Source organism: Hippopotamus amphibius, chromosome 2 (genome assembly GCF_030028045.1).
Source record: "Hippopotamus amphibius kiboko isolate mHipAmp2 chromosome 2, mHipAmp2.hap2, whole genome shotgun sequence".
Lineage (NCBI taxonomy): Eukaryota > Metazoa > Chordata > Mammalia > Artiodactyla > Hippopotamidae > Hippopotamus > Hippopotamus amphibius.
This window is the reverse complement of record NC_080187.1, coordinates 144490842-144507348: the sequence shown is the minus strand read 5'-3', so window position 1 is coordinate 144507348 and position 16507 is coordinate 144490842. Positions and strand designations below refer to the sequence as shown.

The following is a 16507-nucleotide window of genomic DNA, read 5'->3' as shown; positions in this document are numbered from 1 at the left end:
CCTTCCCACCACCCTATCCCATTTTAGCATGTCAGTTACAGCCAAAATGTAGCTGCCCACGACCAAAGTCCTCACTTGTAATAATGCCTTATGTAGTATAGTGGGTTTTCCAGAAGCAGCAGAATTACCTGAGTTTCAGCTGTGAGCGCACCTCTCCGAACTCCAGCTGCAGCAGTTCATTGTAACAGGCCATGGGGCTGGGGTTTTCCACATACCTCTACAAACAGAAAGGGGATTTTGTGGATAAACAAATGTGTACCTTTAAATTATTATATGCACATATAAAAAATAATTCTTTCCAACAGACTTCTCAACTTGGTACCTAAAATCTAAAAAAAATAATTTATCTTTAACAATGAACAGGAAATGAGAGATAAAAACTTATGGATACCAAATTAGCTTTTAAAAAAGTGCTTGCACCCACCTGAGAATATATTAAAAAACCACTGAGTTGTACACTTTAAGTGGCTGAACTGATCAAATATACCCCAATAAAGAAAAAAAAAAGGCAGAGAGAGAAAGAAAGAAAAAGGAAGAAAGGAAGAGAAAGAAAAGAAAGAAAGAAAGAAAGAAAGAAAGAAAGAAAGAAAGAGAGAGAGAGAGAGAGAGAGAGGGAGGGAGGGAGGGAGGGAGGGAGAAAGGAAGAAAGAAAGGAAGGAAGGAAGGAAGAAAGGGTAAGGCATTTGCTGGAAAGAGAAAAAAATAAAACTGAATTAAAAAATTTTTAAATAAATTAATTTTTAAAAAGCTATAGTATATTATACTATAATCATTTACTGGAACAGCATGCAGCTATTAAAAAGAATGATGTGAATATATACTTACATGGAATGACATATAAGACATTATCAAGTGAAATGAGGAAATGGAAAATTGTATTATTATTTTATATATTTCTTGTATAAAAATATTATATCAAGTTTAAAATAAATAAATAGCTGAATTACATGGTATATGAATGGTATCTCAATAAAGCAGTAAATAAATGGAATTAGAAAAAATAGGGCTCCATTCCTGGGCATATAACCAGAGAAAACTATGATTTGAAAAGATACATGCACCCCAATGTTCACAGCAGTACTATTTACAACAGCCAAGACATGGAAGCAACCTCCTAAGTGTCCACTGGCAGAGGAATGGATAAAGAAGATGGGGGGGGGAGGGGGGCAGGGGGGTGTACCACGTGTACAATGGACTGTTAGCTGCAAAAAAGAATGAAATGATGCAATTTGCAGCAACATGAATGGACCCAGGGATCATCATACTAAGTGAAGTAAGTTAGAAAAAGACAACTATCATGTGATATCACCTATATGTGGGGTCTAAAAAAAAATACAAATGAATTATTTACAAAACAGAAATACACTCACAGACACAGACAACAAATTGATGGTTATCAAAGGGGAAAGGAGGTGGGGATAAATTAGGAGTTTGGGATTAATGCATATACACTACTATGTGTCAAATAGGTAAACAAGGTCCCATTGTACATCAGAGGAAACTACATTCAATATCTTATAATAACCTTTAATGGAAAAGAATCTGAAAAACTATATGTGTGTATGTGTGTGTACACACATACACATGAGGGTGAGTCAAAAATTATCCACACTCTGGTTATATTAAAACTTCTGTTGGCTGCATTGTCTTATCAGCGCTTTCTGTTCAAGGCTACTGTCTCCCCAGTCACTGCTGTGCAGGTGCGAATGTGTTACGTCAATTCATTTGTAACTGCGGTGTGAGCAAAAACGGATGCCCCACTTGTGATCTGCAAGACAGAAGAGCAGCGTGCAGGGATTAATTTTTTTTTGGTCTGAGGGTGTGCACATCCGCACACTTCTACCCATACTGTGGACATTCTGCAAAAACTTCGTTTTGAGGTGTTAAAGCATCCTCCCTATAGTCCTCATCTTGCTCCATCGGACTTTCACCTGTTTGGTCCCCTGAAAACAGCCCTACGAGGACGAAGTCACTTCTGATGAAGAAGTGAAGACAACGGTGCATTTGTGGCTCGCAGCTCAGCCTAAAACATTTTTTAATGAGGGAATACAAAAGCTTGTCGACAGATGGACAAAGTGTATTGAAAAGTAAGGAGATTATGTTGAAAAATGATATATTTGTGTTTTCTAAAAGTTAATTAAATTCTACAGCCAGAGTGCGGATAATTTTTGCTTTCTTGCTTTCACCTGTTCAACACGTGGATGATATTCTATCTGACCGAGGAGGAAGCTGAGGCCTAAGAGACAGTGCATCTGCAGGCCACTATCTCCAAGCCAAAGCCAGATCAATCCAGAAGGAGCTCCTTCTACTGCCAAGTGAAGGCTGATATCCCCCTGTCTGAACAGGGATCAGGGTCTTGTCTGTGTGTCAAGCAACTTAAAAATCCAGCCCCAGGTTCATGCCTTAAAAGCTGTAAGATCCTCAATGAGGCCCTTAACCTTCCCGAGCCTGCTTCCTCACCTGCGGAACAAGACAAGCCTGCTCCTACCCACCACAGCTGACCACGAGAAAGCACTCTAATTCCAACTGTTGCACACACATAAAGCACAGTGACTGCCGTTGCCTGGGAGGGAAGGCAAGGCCTGCTGGCCACGGGCACGATGGTCCCCGGGCCTGCAGGCCCAACACAGCCCTTCTTACCCGCAGAAGTCTGAGAGAGGTGACGTGCCTACCTGCCACTGAGAGGGGAGGAGAGCGCTGGCCCTGCCGCTCACTCCTCAGTCAGCCGTGACCCCTCAGGAACACCGCCCATCTGCACAGGTGCCCACTGCTGACCGGGCAGGAATAGGAAGGAGAGATTTCTGGGCATAGTGCTTGTGCCACTCCAGTAGACAAGGTGGGGGGACTTGAGATGGATGGGGTCCCCAGCTGTCCACGCGCTTACCTGGCCTCACCTGCTCTGCAGGAGAAATCTCAGGACACAAAGTCACGTGTGTATTATGTGTCATGGGCTCCCACGTGCACAGCTAGAGTTTTCACTGGGTGTGAATGTATCTATCGAAACTTCTGTACCCCAAAGATGGACATCAAGGTTAAAAAACAAGCACATGTGACTAGAAGTACAGCACCTTGCTCCTGCTGACTGCCCCTCCCCCTCACTACCTCTGCTTTGTTCTGTGTCTAAATATCCTGTCTTTCCTGCCCTTCTCCAACTGTCATTCGTGTGCCAAGGGTTCCACAGGGCATGGAGGGTGCAGAAGCACAGCAGGTCCGGGGATCGTCAGCAATCAGGCTGCTCTTCCCTTTGCTTGAATAGCAGCCGGTCTCCTCTCCCTGGCCCATCGCACAAGAGGGGCCGGGGCCACAGCCCTGCAGACTCCCGAGCCGACTCAACCTCGCCTTCCCCACAGCACATCACACCCACCTTGCTGGGCCCCACCCAGTGGTTCTCAACCCTTCGCTGCGTATTAGAGTTCCCTGCAATCTTACAAAATAATACCAACGTCCAGACCCCTCTCCATACCAACTGAAACAGGGTCTCCAGGGAAGCTTTTCAGGGGGTTCTAACGCACAACCAGTGTTGAGAGATACCAAACCTGAACGTCTGAGGTTTTAGTCAGCAAAAGCTCAACTGTCAAGTCCAACTGAGGAGGCAAGCAGGTCTCTATCCACGCTGAAATCCTGAACTCTGGCCAATCCACAGAGTAGCTGACTGTCCCCTGAATCCCAAAGCTCTCACTGCAGTGATGGCTTTCAGGTCCAGGGCTGGGCTCAAGGCTGGGCCCCACTGCCTCTCAGCCGTGAGACTTGGGAGAATCACCTTCCCTCCAGGTCTGGATGCTCTGCTCTGTCTCTGGGCCCTCTGTCGCCTCAGTATCCTTCTGTTTCCTGAGGGTACAGGACTCTGCATGAGACGATGAGTTACCACGCGTGGTCTTTGATGACTGATAACCTACTTGGATTTGTCACTTACAAAGTGGTGAGGCTGCTGCTATCTCCATATTTCTTAAGTCACAGACCTCTAAAATGACTACTTAAAACCTTTCGTGCTTTTTGCATGGAAGTGTTTTCACAGAGACATGCACTTAACCGTGGTTTCAGCATAGGCTTCAGGGGGACTCCCTGATTAAGTTGTAAGGGGGAGAGGACAGGGAAAGTGTGTGTGTCAGTTACTTTTGCATTTTCAAATTAGTTTCATGATAACTCAATTATACTAGGAAAATACAAGGCCCATGGTTAACCAGACTTTCTACTGGGACATGCTTTCCAGTCCATGAAGCTGTGCTGATGGACTGCCTTATGCAGAATTTCAGACATGCAATTTCCAACATGGCATCTATGACCTTGCACAAATAAAGAGCTTAATGACTGCTGGTGGCTGTAGGTAAGCAAACAACCCAAGGCAAGATGAATAATCTAGCCCCCAAGTTTCACCAGTTTCACCAGAAAGTGGAAGCATCGAAGCTCCTTGTTAAGAATAGCCAATTCTGCAATCTAAGAGTAATAACATAAAGATCTTCGGATGACTTAACGATCTGCTGGAATAGGTGACCGACAACTTTCAATCTGGGATTCTTAAAGGCATGCTCACCTTCATGTTGGCTGACGTGCTTGTTCTCATACAAGCTCACATGGATTACTGGAGGTCAGGGAATGGGGACAGGCACTGATATATGCGAATGTTGTGGGGAGAACCACAAAACTATGTAATAACAATAACCTAAAATTTTTATATAAATTTATGTGTGTATAAACAAAGTCTTAAGTTCCATCTTATCTGATGTTAATATGGGAATTCCTGTGTTCCTTTTGTCTCCATTTACTACCTCTTTATTATTAAGCTCCTGCATCACTGTCTTATAAACATCATATAATTGTGCTTTGGTAACCCAATCTAATGGCTTATCCTATAATGGGAGAATTCAGCCCATTCCCATGCACTTGATCTTACTCCTATCTTACTTTGTGTTTACAATTGATTTCACACTGTTGTTTCCTCTTCCTTGGACCTGCCAGTTTGGTCAAGTTCTGTAAATTCTGTGTTTTGGGGGGTTTTTTTGGCCACGCTGCGCAGTTTGTGGGATCTTGGTTCCCTGACCAGGGATTGAAATTGGGCCCTCGGCAGTGAAAGCACAGAGTCCTAACCACTGGACCACCAGGAAATTCCCACAAATTCCATATTTTGTTAATTCAGAGGTTTTCTTAAACTTTTCTATTAATGGTTACTTTCCTTTTCCCTGATCTCAAAAGCAGACATAGATTTCTTTACTATTATTTGAGAACAAGATTCCAATTATTCCCAGAACAAATATCTCCCACGAGCAATGCTCCAGTCTGCACATTTCCTATTAAGAAGAAAACTTCAGAATACTTTCACTGCCCACCCCCATCCCCTGTCTGCTAGGTGAGGCCACGAGAATGCTTTTACCTCCACCTCCTCCCCTAAAACCTTGAACACTCCTAGGGTTTGCTCAGATAGTCTAGAATTTAAATACTGAGCTATTGTTGGATGTTATATAATGTTATATAAAGATATATATTCTGCATTGCACACACATACGCATATCTGTGTCTGTACACATGCACACCTGTGTCTGTATGTGTCTGTACACACACAGAGACAGAAGGAGGAGGGCTCGAGAAGGAGGGGGGAGCACGTGCACAGGGCAGCTCACTGCCCACCACTTCTCTCCACCACTTTCTCCCTCATCTTAGAGTTTCTCTTCCAGTGCATCTGTCCTGTGGTTGAAGTCCTTACTCCATTATTTTCCTCACATTGGGCTTCTGGGGAAATACACCTCTGAATTTTATGTTCCCAAAAGGAACATCTCTTTTGCCCTGAAGGGCAAACAGTAATTTGGCTGGGTGTGTGACTCTTAGGTTACAATTCTTTTCTCGTTGTAATCTCTAATCAGATGAGACATTATTACTAATATAATATTATTACTATTATTATATTTACCCCACATTCATGTTTTCTAGTTCCTCATTCCTTCTTTCCTTTTGGGCCTCCCACTTGGGATTCACCTTGCTTCTGCTTGAAGTACATCCTTAAGAATATCCTTGTGAGAATCTGCTCTTTACAAACTGCCTCAATTTTCATATCCCTGAAAGTCTTTATTTCACCCTCATTTTGGAAAGTATTTATGCTAGGTGTAACACGCTAGGTTGGCAATTAGTTTCTTTTATCACACTGAGAGTATTACTCCACTGTTTTCTATCTTCTGTTTACTGCTGTTGAGAAGCTAGCTGTTAGTCTGCCATTCTTTTGAAGGTAATCTTTTTCCTCTGGCTGATTTTAAGATCTTCTCTTTGTTTTGCTTATTTGTTTTTTCACTATGATGTGTCCTCTTTTTATTTACTCTACTTTGGAATTTTGGAATCTGTGCACTATAGTCTTTCATTAGTTCTGGAAAATTCTCTTCAAATATACTGCCCCATTTCCCTCCTGTCCTTCTGGAACTCTAGCTATATACAGCTAAGCCATACATTCTATCCTCCACATTTCTAAACCTAATTTTCTATTTTTTGTACCTTTGTGCTACATGCTGGATAATTTCTTCTGACCTATTCACTTTTAAATTTTTCAGTTATTATGTGTACATTTCTCAAAATGGAATTATGTTCTGCTTAAAATTTGCTATGTCACTTTTTGTAGTTTCCTATTCCTTGCAGATATTTCCAAGCTTGTCTTTATTTCTTTACATATAAGTGTAATTGTAACTGTTTACAGTTCATATCTGATCATTCTAATTTCTGAGGACTGTGAGGGTCTGTTCCTGGTGTCTTTCTTCCCCGGCTAGTTCTCACTCTCAACACCTTGTCTCCTGGTGGATTGGTTAATGCTGACTGAGGGCTGCCTGCTGCCCTTGAAAGATTACTTGCAGAGATTCTTGGAGGCCAGAGAAGAAAGTATCTTCCTCTGGGAGGATTTGTATTTGCTTCTTCCAGATACCTTGGAGTGCTACCATCCAGAATCACTTTAAATTCAAGGCTTGAGGTTTCTGGACTACCTCACTGATATTAATTTGGGCTACAAATCTGCCCAACAATCAGCCTTACATAAGCTCTCTCCATCATGATTCCCAAAGCTCACTGGCAACCAGCTGACCAAAGCCTTCAGAAGCTTTTTGGCTTAAGCGATACCAAGACATTGGAGCCAGGGATGGAAAGAGAGGGAGCCATGTTGGGGAGGTCTTACTTCCAGAATCCTTGAACTGGCTTTAAAGTTGCACATATACATGTAAGCATTCTCACAACACATCTTATGGTATAACTTTTAATGAGTAAGCCATTAAAGGAGATTTTATTATGTTTACATGACTTTGGCAGGCATAGTTGAGAGACTAAGAAAGCAAAGTGTTGTGGATTATTAGATTACCAGATTATAAAGTTAAACCAAACTATAACACAGCATAAGGACAGGTTTTTTTTTCTTCAAATTAATTCAAAACTACTGCTGAGCTCTAAACAGAGGAAATAACTTGTGATGCTGAATTATACTCATATGACAAAAAAGTGGGTACATACCCTTGTAAAGCCAGCAGCAATAAGGGGCCTTACAGATGACTCTTCTCTATCCGCCCTTTGAAAAAACATAGTAAATGGTTAGAGACAGTTTTTATCAATTACATCTCACATCTTAACTCTTCACTAATTCACATAATATTATCACTGTCATATAATGAGTACTTTTAGATGAATTAGATTAACATACAAATCAAACATATAAAGTTGAAAACAGTTTTCTGTTTTAGTTTCACATTTGGCTTTTTGGCAGTATACATTAATGCTTGAAATACAGAGATTATAGCCAGGAGACAGGAGTGACCATATATCTATCTGATATGTAAAAATTTTAATTTAAACTAAATTATTTCTATTCTTTCCTTACCTCCAATTTTAAAATGAAATATAAGATTTCCCCCAATCATGTATAATTCAAATCCTCATAGATATTTGGAGTTATAAGTCCCTAGAAAATATGCCTGGAAAACATTCATACTTTAGGAATGGAATTCTCTCGTGGTTTGCCTATTTCTAAAGTGAAAGGCAGTCCAAAATCACAAAACCCAGTATGAGAGTACAAACTCCAACCATGAATTTAAGTGCCAAAGTGAAATAAAATAAAAAAGAATAAAGAAAAAAAAAAAACTAAAAAGGGTGATATGAGAGAGAGAGAAGAAAGAGAGAAAGAAAGAAAAGAAATATCTTACCTGCGTACAACACCAATAATAACTGTGTTTTCTGAGAGTTTTGATGCTCTGATAGACCTTGAAAAAAAAAAAAGGTTTTTAAAATAAATTTAAAGCAATTCTTTAAAAACTAAATACACCTAAATCATTTTTGGTAGAACAATTAAAGTTGGGGGAGAGGGAGAAGGGAGAGCAAAAGATCCCTTCATACTCTGGAGTCACCCTCTGGGCTACTGATCTCTCTCTCTTTGGGGGACAAACTCCTAACCAGTGGCTTGTGGTAACCCTAACAATTACGGGATGTGACGAGAACAGCTGGCTCAGAGGATGTGCCTTCTACTTGCTCTGGTCTGTGTTAACCTAAGCTGTTTTCAGGTAGGGAATTCTCCCTACCTGGGGCTTACATGAGAGGGGTTCGTCGTCTCTTCCCACCAGAGGAAGATGCAAGTTCACGTGCATCACCACTAGCTGATGGCAATGATTACGGCGGAGGTGGAGACACCCAAGCCTCAGCTCCGCACTGCACTCTAAACAGCACAAAGGAGGGTTCCCAAGTAGGACGCAGGCAAGAAACAGTCACGATAAATATTCAGAACTACGAAATGCAAGATATTCTTATCAGCCAGAGCGAGGAGAATCAACAGCTGACAGGAAACATGAAGAATGGAAAACTGGTCGAGGAAAGTACGAGACGCTGCTTCACTGAAATTACCCCAGGAGTACGAGGCTGCCCACGGGGACTGAATTTAACCTTTCTGGAGAAGCAGCTTCCCAGGAAGCCCCGGGGAATGAAAATCCAGCCAAGCGATGAGACAGGGCAGAGATAAATGTGACAGAGAGGAGAGAAGGAAAAGAAATTGCTCCACTGGAGATATGCAATGACTGTGGCCCTTCCTACACTGGGAAGGAAAGCAGGCCTCTCTGGAGAAGAAGAGCCAGGCCACAGGAAGAGGGAGGAACTCGGCCGCTGGCCTGGAAGGAAGAGGACTCACACGCGAGGGTGACTTGAGGGGTATGGAGAGGACCAGATCCAGACGGCCCCAGCCAAGTCAGAACGTGTCCAGGATGGGACAGAGAACAGCCCAGACTTACTGCCTTATTACTTCAGCTCTGTTGGTTCAAGAATCACTTGTGTTACTTCTGAATCACAGAGCACAGGAACTGATTTGCGTGACTATTCCTCAATTCTCCCGCGCATGATATACAACATAACCATTCCAGATGCATAAGAGAAAAGTCAATTCATCATATACAATGGATGCCTCAGTTTTGGCAAAATTTTTCTGTGAAGGGCCAGATAGTAAATATTTTAGGCTTTTCGGGCCATACAGGCTCTGTCACAACTACTCAATTCTGCCATTGTAGCATGAGAGCAGGCACGGACAATACATAAATGAATGGGCCTGACTGTGTTCCCCTGTGCCCACCCCTGCCTCAGGGCACTTAGGCCTAATGTTTTCATGGCGCTCAGGGTGAGAAAGGCTTAGAGTCCAACGATAGACGCAGACTGGCTCTGGGGTTGGGAAGGTGCTCAGGGATGGAAAAGCAGCCCTACGGACAAGCCAGCTCTCTCATGGGCCACGTGGCTCGTAACACGCTCCCTCTCCCTCTTCTCTCTCTCTCTCTCCCCCTTTCTCCCTCTCAACACTTCTGCTTTGCCCAGTGCCCATTCGACTCCTCCAGCTTCCACTTGCTTACTGTCTCCAGAGGAAGCCAACCTAAAGAGCACTCTCTGCATGGCTCTGCTGGAAGAGCCCTCTCACAGGTCACCGCAAGGCACGCTGACCAGGTGCTAGGCCCTGGTCCAACCATGGTCTCTCTGCCTGGAGAATAGCCAAGCTCACCCTCCTGGACAAAGAGCCATGGGAAGGGCTGTTTCTGCTCGGGAGGATGCCTGGGGTGGCAGACACTCACAAAGACAAGGCCAGGTCACTGTTCAAACCTGTTGGCTAATACGCTAGCACTAAGCTTAAAAAGGGAATGAAAGACATGGTCTTTCCATGACTTCTTAGTACACTGCAGTTGTTCTTGTGTTCATACTTCTATCATATCATGAAGATTTACAGGGAGAAAAGGCAATTTAAGTATGCAGCCAGCATATACACATGACTAATAAGAAAAAAAAATCAAATCGTACATTTTAAATATTTGCAGTTTACTGTATGTCAATAAAAGTTCTTAAAGAAAAAAAAAAGTATGCAGCCAGCCATCTCAAACCAGCTCTCATCTTTTTACAAGAAAAACAGAGATCTGAGTGGTATAATAGCAAGTAGGCAACCACGCAGATGATCTTAGAAAGCAGATTTGGATACAGGGATGAGGGGGACTGGGCTAAGGACAAAGTGAAAGAAAAGACCGTGTTTCCTAGAGACAAGCTGATCCCTGCAAAGGAGGTCTAACATTGTATGAAAAGGCAGGAGTGTATTCTTAACTTTTTCTGGTCCATAAGAAGGAAGAATTGGCTAGGAAATAGAAATGTCAGAAACCTGGGTTGAGAAATAACACCCTTTACTTTAGAATCCATGAAAACTAAGAAAGAAATGACATGGCCTCATCAAAATGTATATCCAGACATTAGGATAGAAGATTTCAAGAAGTCAGAAAAAAAGATGGGGTGTGAGCAACTTCTCTGGTAGTCCAGAGGTTAAGATTTTGCCTTCCAATGCAGGGGGTGTGGGTTAGATCCCTGGCTGGGGAGCTAAGATCCCATGTCTGGTGGCCAAAAAATCAAAACATAAAACAGAAGCAATATTGTAACAAGTTCAATAAAGACTTTAATAAAAAAAATGGTCCAGGACTTCCTAGGTGGCGCAGTGGTTAAGAATCTGCCTGCCAATGCAGGGGACACGGGTTCAATCCCTGCTCCAGGAAGATCCCACATGCCTTGGACCAACTAAGCCTGTGAGCCACAACTATTGAGGCTGCCTGCCACAACCACTGGAGCCCACATGCCTAGAGTCCGTGCTCTGCAACAAGAGAAGCCACCACAATGAGAAGCCCGCGCACCATAATGAAGAGTAGCCCCGACTCGCCGCAACTAGAGAAAGCCCATGTGTAGCAATGAAGACCCAATACAGCCAATAAATAAGTATTTTTTTTTTAAAAAAGGGTCCACATCAAAAAAAAAATCTTAAAAAAAAAAGATGGGGTGTAAGCCTACAGCATGAGATTCTGAAAGGCTGCACAAGCATACTGGTAAGCTCCCAGAACCATGCTACCTGGTGTAACATTTGCCCTTGATTTGGCAATGCGTAACAGAAAACTCCCAAGTGGCTTCAACAAGACTTGTCTCCCACATGAAAGGTGTGGAGGTGGCAGTCCAAGCTGCAGTGGCACTCTGCAGCCTCAGAAACTGGGTTCCTTCTGTCTTACGTTTCTCTATTATTGTCTGTAAGGCGGTTTCTTCCTCATGGCCCAAGATAGATGCTGAACTCTAGCCACAACATCCACATTCCAGGCACAGGAAGAAGGGCATGCACTCTCCCTTCAAGGACACTTTCCAGAAGGTGCACATGACACGTCCATTGGCCAACTGCAAGAAAACCTAGGGAATGCAGGATATTTTCTAGGTGGTCATATTCCCACCGAAACACTAGAAATTCTACTATTAAGAAAAGAGTAGAAATGGGTATTGGGGGGCAACTACCAGTCTGCAGATACACTAGGAAACTACAAATAATTCTGATGATGGCCTTGATACAAAACTGCAAAAAAGGCCACATGATGGAGGCTTACTGTAAGAACATAAGCAAGGCCCTTCGATGCGTTAAATTTTACAAAAGCACAACTCCATTACTTGTACTTTGCCACTGTTCCCTCTGCCACGGTGGAATGAGTTTCACGTTGAAAAGAATGAAATTTACAGTAGTTAAAAGGATCTTCAGAGCAAGGTAAAACCAGACATTGTTATGAAAGCACCCAGCACTCTGAGTTCAATCTTGCTTCTGCGTTCAACACAGACTTAATTCTGTTAACGTACGTTGGGTTTCTATGCAGTGCTTCACTTCCTCCATCTCCCTTTATAAAAACCTTCCCTTTCATTACAGAGCCCTGCTCCTGTTGCACAGAGGAGTATTTCTTCTCAGTATACTAAGCATGTGTTCTAAAAGGTTCTTTGGTTTCTTATAGAAAATAATTTCCTTAGCCTTTAAGGCTCTTCTTTCCCCCTCCATAATTTAGCAGCTTCTTACAGGTCCCCTTCTTTATCCCTGAACAGGAGAGACACCAACCCAGGCTGAGTGTCTGCAGCAGAGAGGGTCAGAGGAGTCTCCCTTGCACCCCTCTGCTGGGAAGCAGCCATGCTCCTCTTAGGTCTGGGCCCGCAGATCAGGTCAACGGGCGCAAGCTCACGCTCAGAGAGCGCTGCCAGCAGGCATGCACGGGTCTGCTGCACAGAGTAGACTCCTGGCCTGCTCTCTCCCATTCTCTGGCTAAACCTGAGAATTGATACAGTTTGCTCTTTTGAAATTGCAGTATATGAAGGACTGTTCCCGGGCTCCTTATGCCTCTGCCCCTTCTTATAACATGGTAGGAAAAACCACGTCTTTGTCCATCTCCCTCTGCTCCCTGTCTTGGGTTTCCCAGTGGATGTAGAAAATAAATCACAGAAGTGGTGGTGCTTGGCTCTGGTCGGGGCAACTCCAGCATCCCAGGCTCAGCAGGACACAGTGGGAGTGAAGCGAAGCCTCTTCCCACTTCCTTCCTTCAGGGTCGCTGGAATTTCAGCTTCAGAGGCTGAAGTACGCACAGGACATTCCAGGAACAAGCTTCTTTATTAGTCCCCATAGCACAAGAGATACAGTGGGATCTTTTCTGTCTCCCAACTATCTCCCTGTCCTTTTCTGTCTCCCAACTTTTGACACATCTGTTGTCTTATCTTTGGTTTGTTAATTGCTGTGGTTCGTTTTTTGTCTCTGTAGGAAGTTGGGAGGAGGCCCTGACCTCAGCCTCACAGCTGGCTGGCAGGCCTCCACTCCTTCTGTCTCCCACTCCACTGGCAGGAGCCACAGCGTTCCGGCAGTGTGCTTCTGATGCTCCCCTGTGTAAGAATACGTAGAACACGCCAGGGACTCAACTGCCTTCAGGGCAAAGTCCAAAGCCTTTGGCTCAACACACAAGGCCCTCCCAATCAGGCTCCTCTGCTGCTTCAGCCTCATCCTGAGCCACGTCCCATACCTGCCGGATCCAGCATCCACCCAACACGAGGCAGAGGACCCCTGGACACCCTGCCTGGTCCTACACATGCTGCTTCCTCCACCTGGAATGTTTTCTCCACCTTCCTTCCTTTCAAAACTCCCGCTCATCCTTTGGGACTCAACTCAAACATCCCCTGTGAAGCCCTCCTTGACACAGACACCTGCACTGCTCCGTATGGACAACCTCTGTGGGCATTTATGAGCCTGTACAGAAACTGCTCACTTGCCCCGCCAAAGAGAGCATTTGCTCCTCGGAGGCAAGAACCATGTCTCACTCACCTATGTAGCTCTGGTACCAAACACAGCGCCCCAAAGTAAGAAAATCTGCAAGTAGGGTTTCCTCAACTAGTGAATTTGAAAATACCGCCGCAGACAGAATATTTAGCCTTTAGGAAGGCATCTGATAAGAAGTATAAGGAGTACCACATGTCCCCAATAGAGATACCGCTGAATGCTAATCATTTAGACAAGTCAGCAACTGATGAAAAACCCTTCACAGGGAGTGCTGATCACGTATCCCAAAATAAAGATGAAGGGATAGACAGAGCTCTGCCAGCGCTAAGGTCTCATAAGCTGTGTAAGTGGGGAAAGAGGGCAAAAGCAGGTTCAGCAGGGAGAACCTGGAAAGATTCCTTGAAGGAACAGTCCATAGAGGACAGGCACCCTTAAAGGGATGATCTTAATGGAGAAAAACCAGGTAAGGGCTAGAACGGAGATAAAACTGACAAAACTAGCAAAACAAATCAGGGCCACTCTTACCTCTAGAAAACTCACTAAGAATGGCACAAGGACCCCCCAACCCCATCCTCCAAATCCTCAGTCAACAAGATAAAAATGATGTGGTAGGACAGAGCTAGCAAGAAAGACTTCAGATTCCTGGCCAGGGCTGTGACACAACCGTCAGGAAAGGAACGTGACTGGGGTGCATTTGTAGAGGTCTGCTCCCTGGCCAACACAGGGGGGTGACCCTTCTGCTGACTCTGCAGTCATCTACCCAAACCAGTGAGCTTTTCAGTTCTGGAGCCATGCTTACAGAAGCTCTTGACTGGAAGAAGCTACTCAGAGGAGGACCCCTTGACGGGGCTGGAATATGAAACCATACTCTGTAAGGAGCCACTGACAGCAGTGTGGATGTGCTCCACCCAGAAAAGACCATTCCTGCCCTCAAATGCTGGAAATCTGGGGAAGGAGATTAGAACTGTTTTAGTGACCTGTGGGCCAAATGTGGACAAAGTTGGGCTCAACATGGAAGAGAAATTCTGAAATTCAGAACTTTACTTTGAGAAACCCTAACCCCCAGCAGAGGCTGGATGGAAGGTGGTGGGGACTTGGTAGAGGACATGCACGCACGACAGTCTATGCTTCTCTAAAACCGCATATTAAGCAACCCAGGTCACATTCTCTATTTTAAAACTCTATAGACTGTAAATTGATATATCAATTTTAAAATTTGCTGAATGAGTTACCCTATTTGTTTAGAATATTCCCAAAATGTGTAACAATAGTACATTTTCCTCCTTCAAAAAGTGGAGCATGATTGTATGTTACGTGTATTTGACCACAATAAAAAAAGTAGAGCATAACCACCACAACGTAATCTTTCTTTTATAACACAGGACGGTCTAGCAGAGCCATCTTTATTATGAGTATGAACGTCGCTGGCCAGTACATACCTGTGGCCAGGTTTGGACCTGGACAAGACTGTGAAGGAAGCCAAGTTTTCCTCAGCACCTCGCCCCCGTCACCTTTTCTGCCTGGGCTCTCTGGCTCTCCTTAGATACTTCTCCTGCCTCGCAGCAGTCCACCAAGACTACGAGCACCACGTAACTAAGATTTTTTCTCCCCTTCCTCTGAGTGCTATCCATCAAATGTTAGAAACAGAAAGGACCTTGGAAACCAAGTGTTGCAAATTTACAGCTGAGAAGACACATCCTTGGAGAAGACAGAGAGCTCCCCAAAGGCAGGCAACTGGGCAAGGGAAGAGCCGAGTGTAGGACCCAGGGTCAGAGCTCTCTCCACATCTCCGCATCCCTCATGGGTGCACTGTCGGATAACACATCAAACAACTCTGGCCTACGGTGACAATGGCTAACTGCCATCAACAAGACAGAAACAGGAAAGGAACACAGGCAGCATGGCAGGCACTAGACCAAGGTCAGAGGGACGCTTTACTGGAGGTGGATTGTAACCGGGTGAAAGCCACCTTGTCTGACTACCTGAAAGATGAACTCTCAAATACATGGAAATCACCACGTACCTGTAAACAACCTTCTTACAGGATGTCATTTTCCTGTCAGCTTAGTTTTTAACCCCTGTTATATTTGCTTTTTAACCTTTTCTATCTCCTTTAATACATTACAAAATTTTACATTATATTAAAATTATGATTTGTCTCCCCCAAAATAAAGATTTTTTAAATAAAATTGATATTTCACTTTGCCTTGCTTCCATCAGCAGCAAATGACTTTTTTTAGAAAGCACTTTTCTTAAATTTATGTCTGCTACCCCAACTCTCTCATGAGATTGATATTCAGCAAGTGTTAGGAACAAAGCATATTCACCTAACATTAGAAGACAATCTTCAAGTTTTTTATAACTTTAAAAACATCTAGAAAATTACAGTAACTCTTGCTGCAGTACTATGCAGGTGACAGTTGTGGTTAATTATGTATAGGATTTCATCTTAACCTTCTTAACAGTTCACATTCATATTTTCTTACTGTTTTAAGCAAAGCAAAACAAGAGAGATAAAGATCACTCCTAGAAATAATAATATTCTAACGTCTTGCTTATTTTACCTGCGTGGAAGGCAACTTAAAAGACACTTAATTTAACAACGTATCTTGCGGCTGCATTTACGGTCACAGATGCCAGTGGGACTCCTGAGGCCCGAGTCGCAGGCTTACCTGCACAGCACCTCTGCATCCAGCTGTCGGGCACTTCTGTGGTCGATGATGATGATGTCGTGATGTTTGTCCAGGAAACAGGCAAGGGCAGTCTGAGCGTCCTTGGTAACTGTACACGTAAACCCTGCTTTTTCACACGCCCTACAGAATCCATTACACTGGTTATCTTCTTTCGTAAACACTAAAAGTACCTGAAGCAAAAAAGCATGAACACTTCTTTTTAAAAAAAACATATTATTAGAATTGTCGTTTCTTAACAAGCCACAGAAAA

At 43.7% G+C, this 16507-nt stretch overlaps 1 protein-coding gene across 2 annotated transcripts in view; it reads right to left on the bottom strand.

Annotated features, from left to right (window-relative positions):
- PDE8A (phosphodiesterase 8A) overlaps positions 1-16507 on the bottom strand; it is a 148987-nt gene that overhangs the window by 56773 nt on the left and 75707 nt on the right. For both annotated transcript variants that reach the window (XM_057720858.1, XM_057720859.1), the window contains 4 exons: positions 16237-16427; positions 8157-8213; positions 7471-7525; positions 129-217 (listed from right to left, as the gene is read on the bottom strand). In XM_057720858.1, coding sequence (XP_057576841.1) covers positions 129-217; positions 7471-7525; positions 8157-8213; positions 16237-16427 — 392 coding nt within the window. The remainder of the gene's footprint in view (positions 1-128; positions 218-7470; positions 7526-8156; positions 8214-16236; positions 16428-16507) is intronic.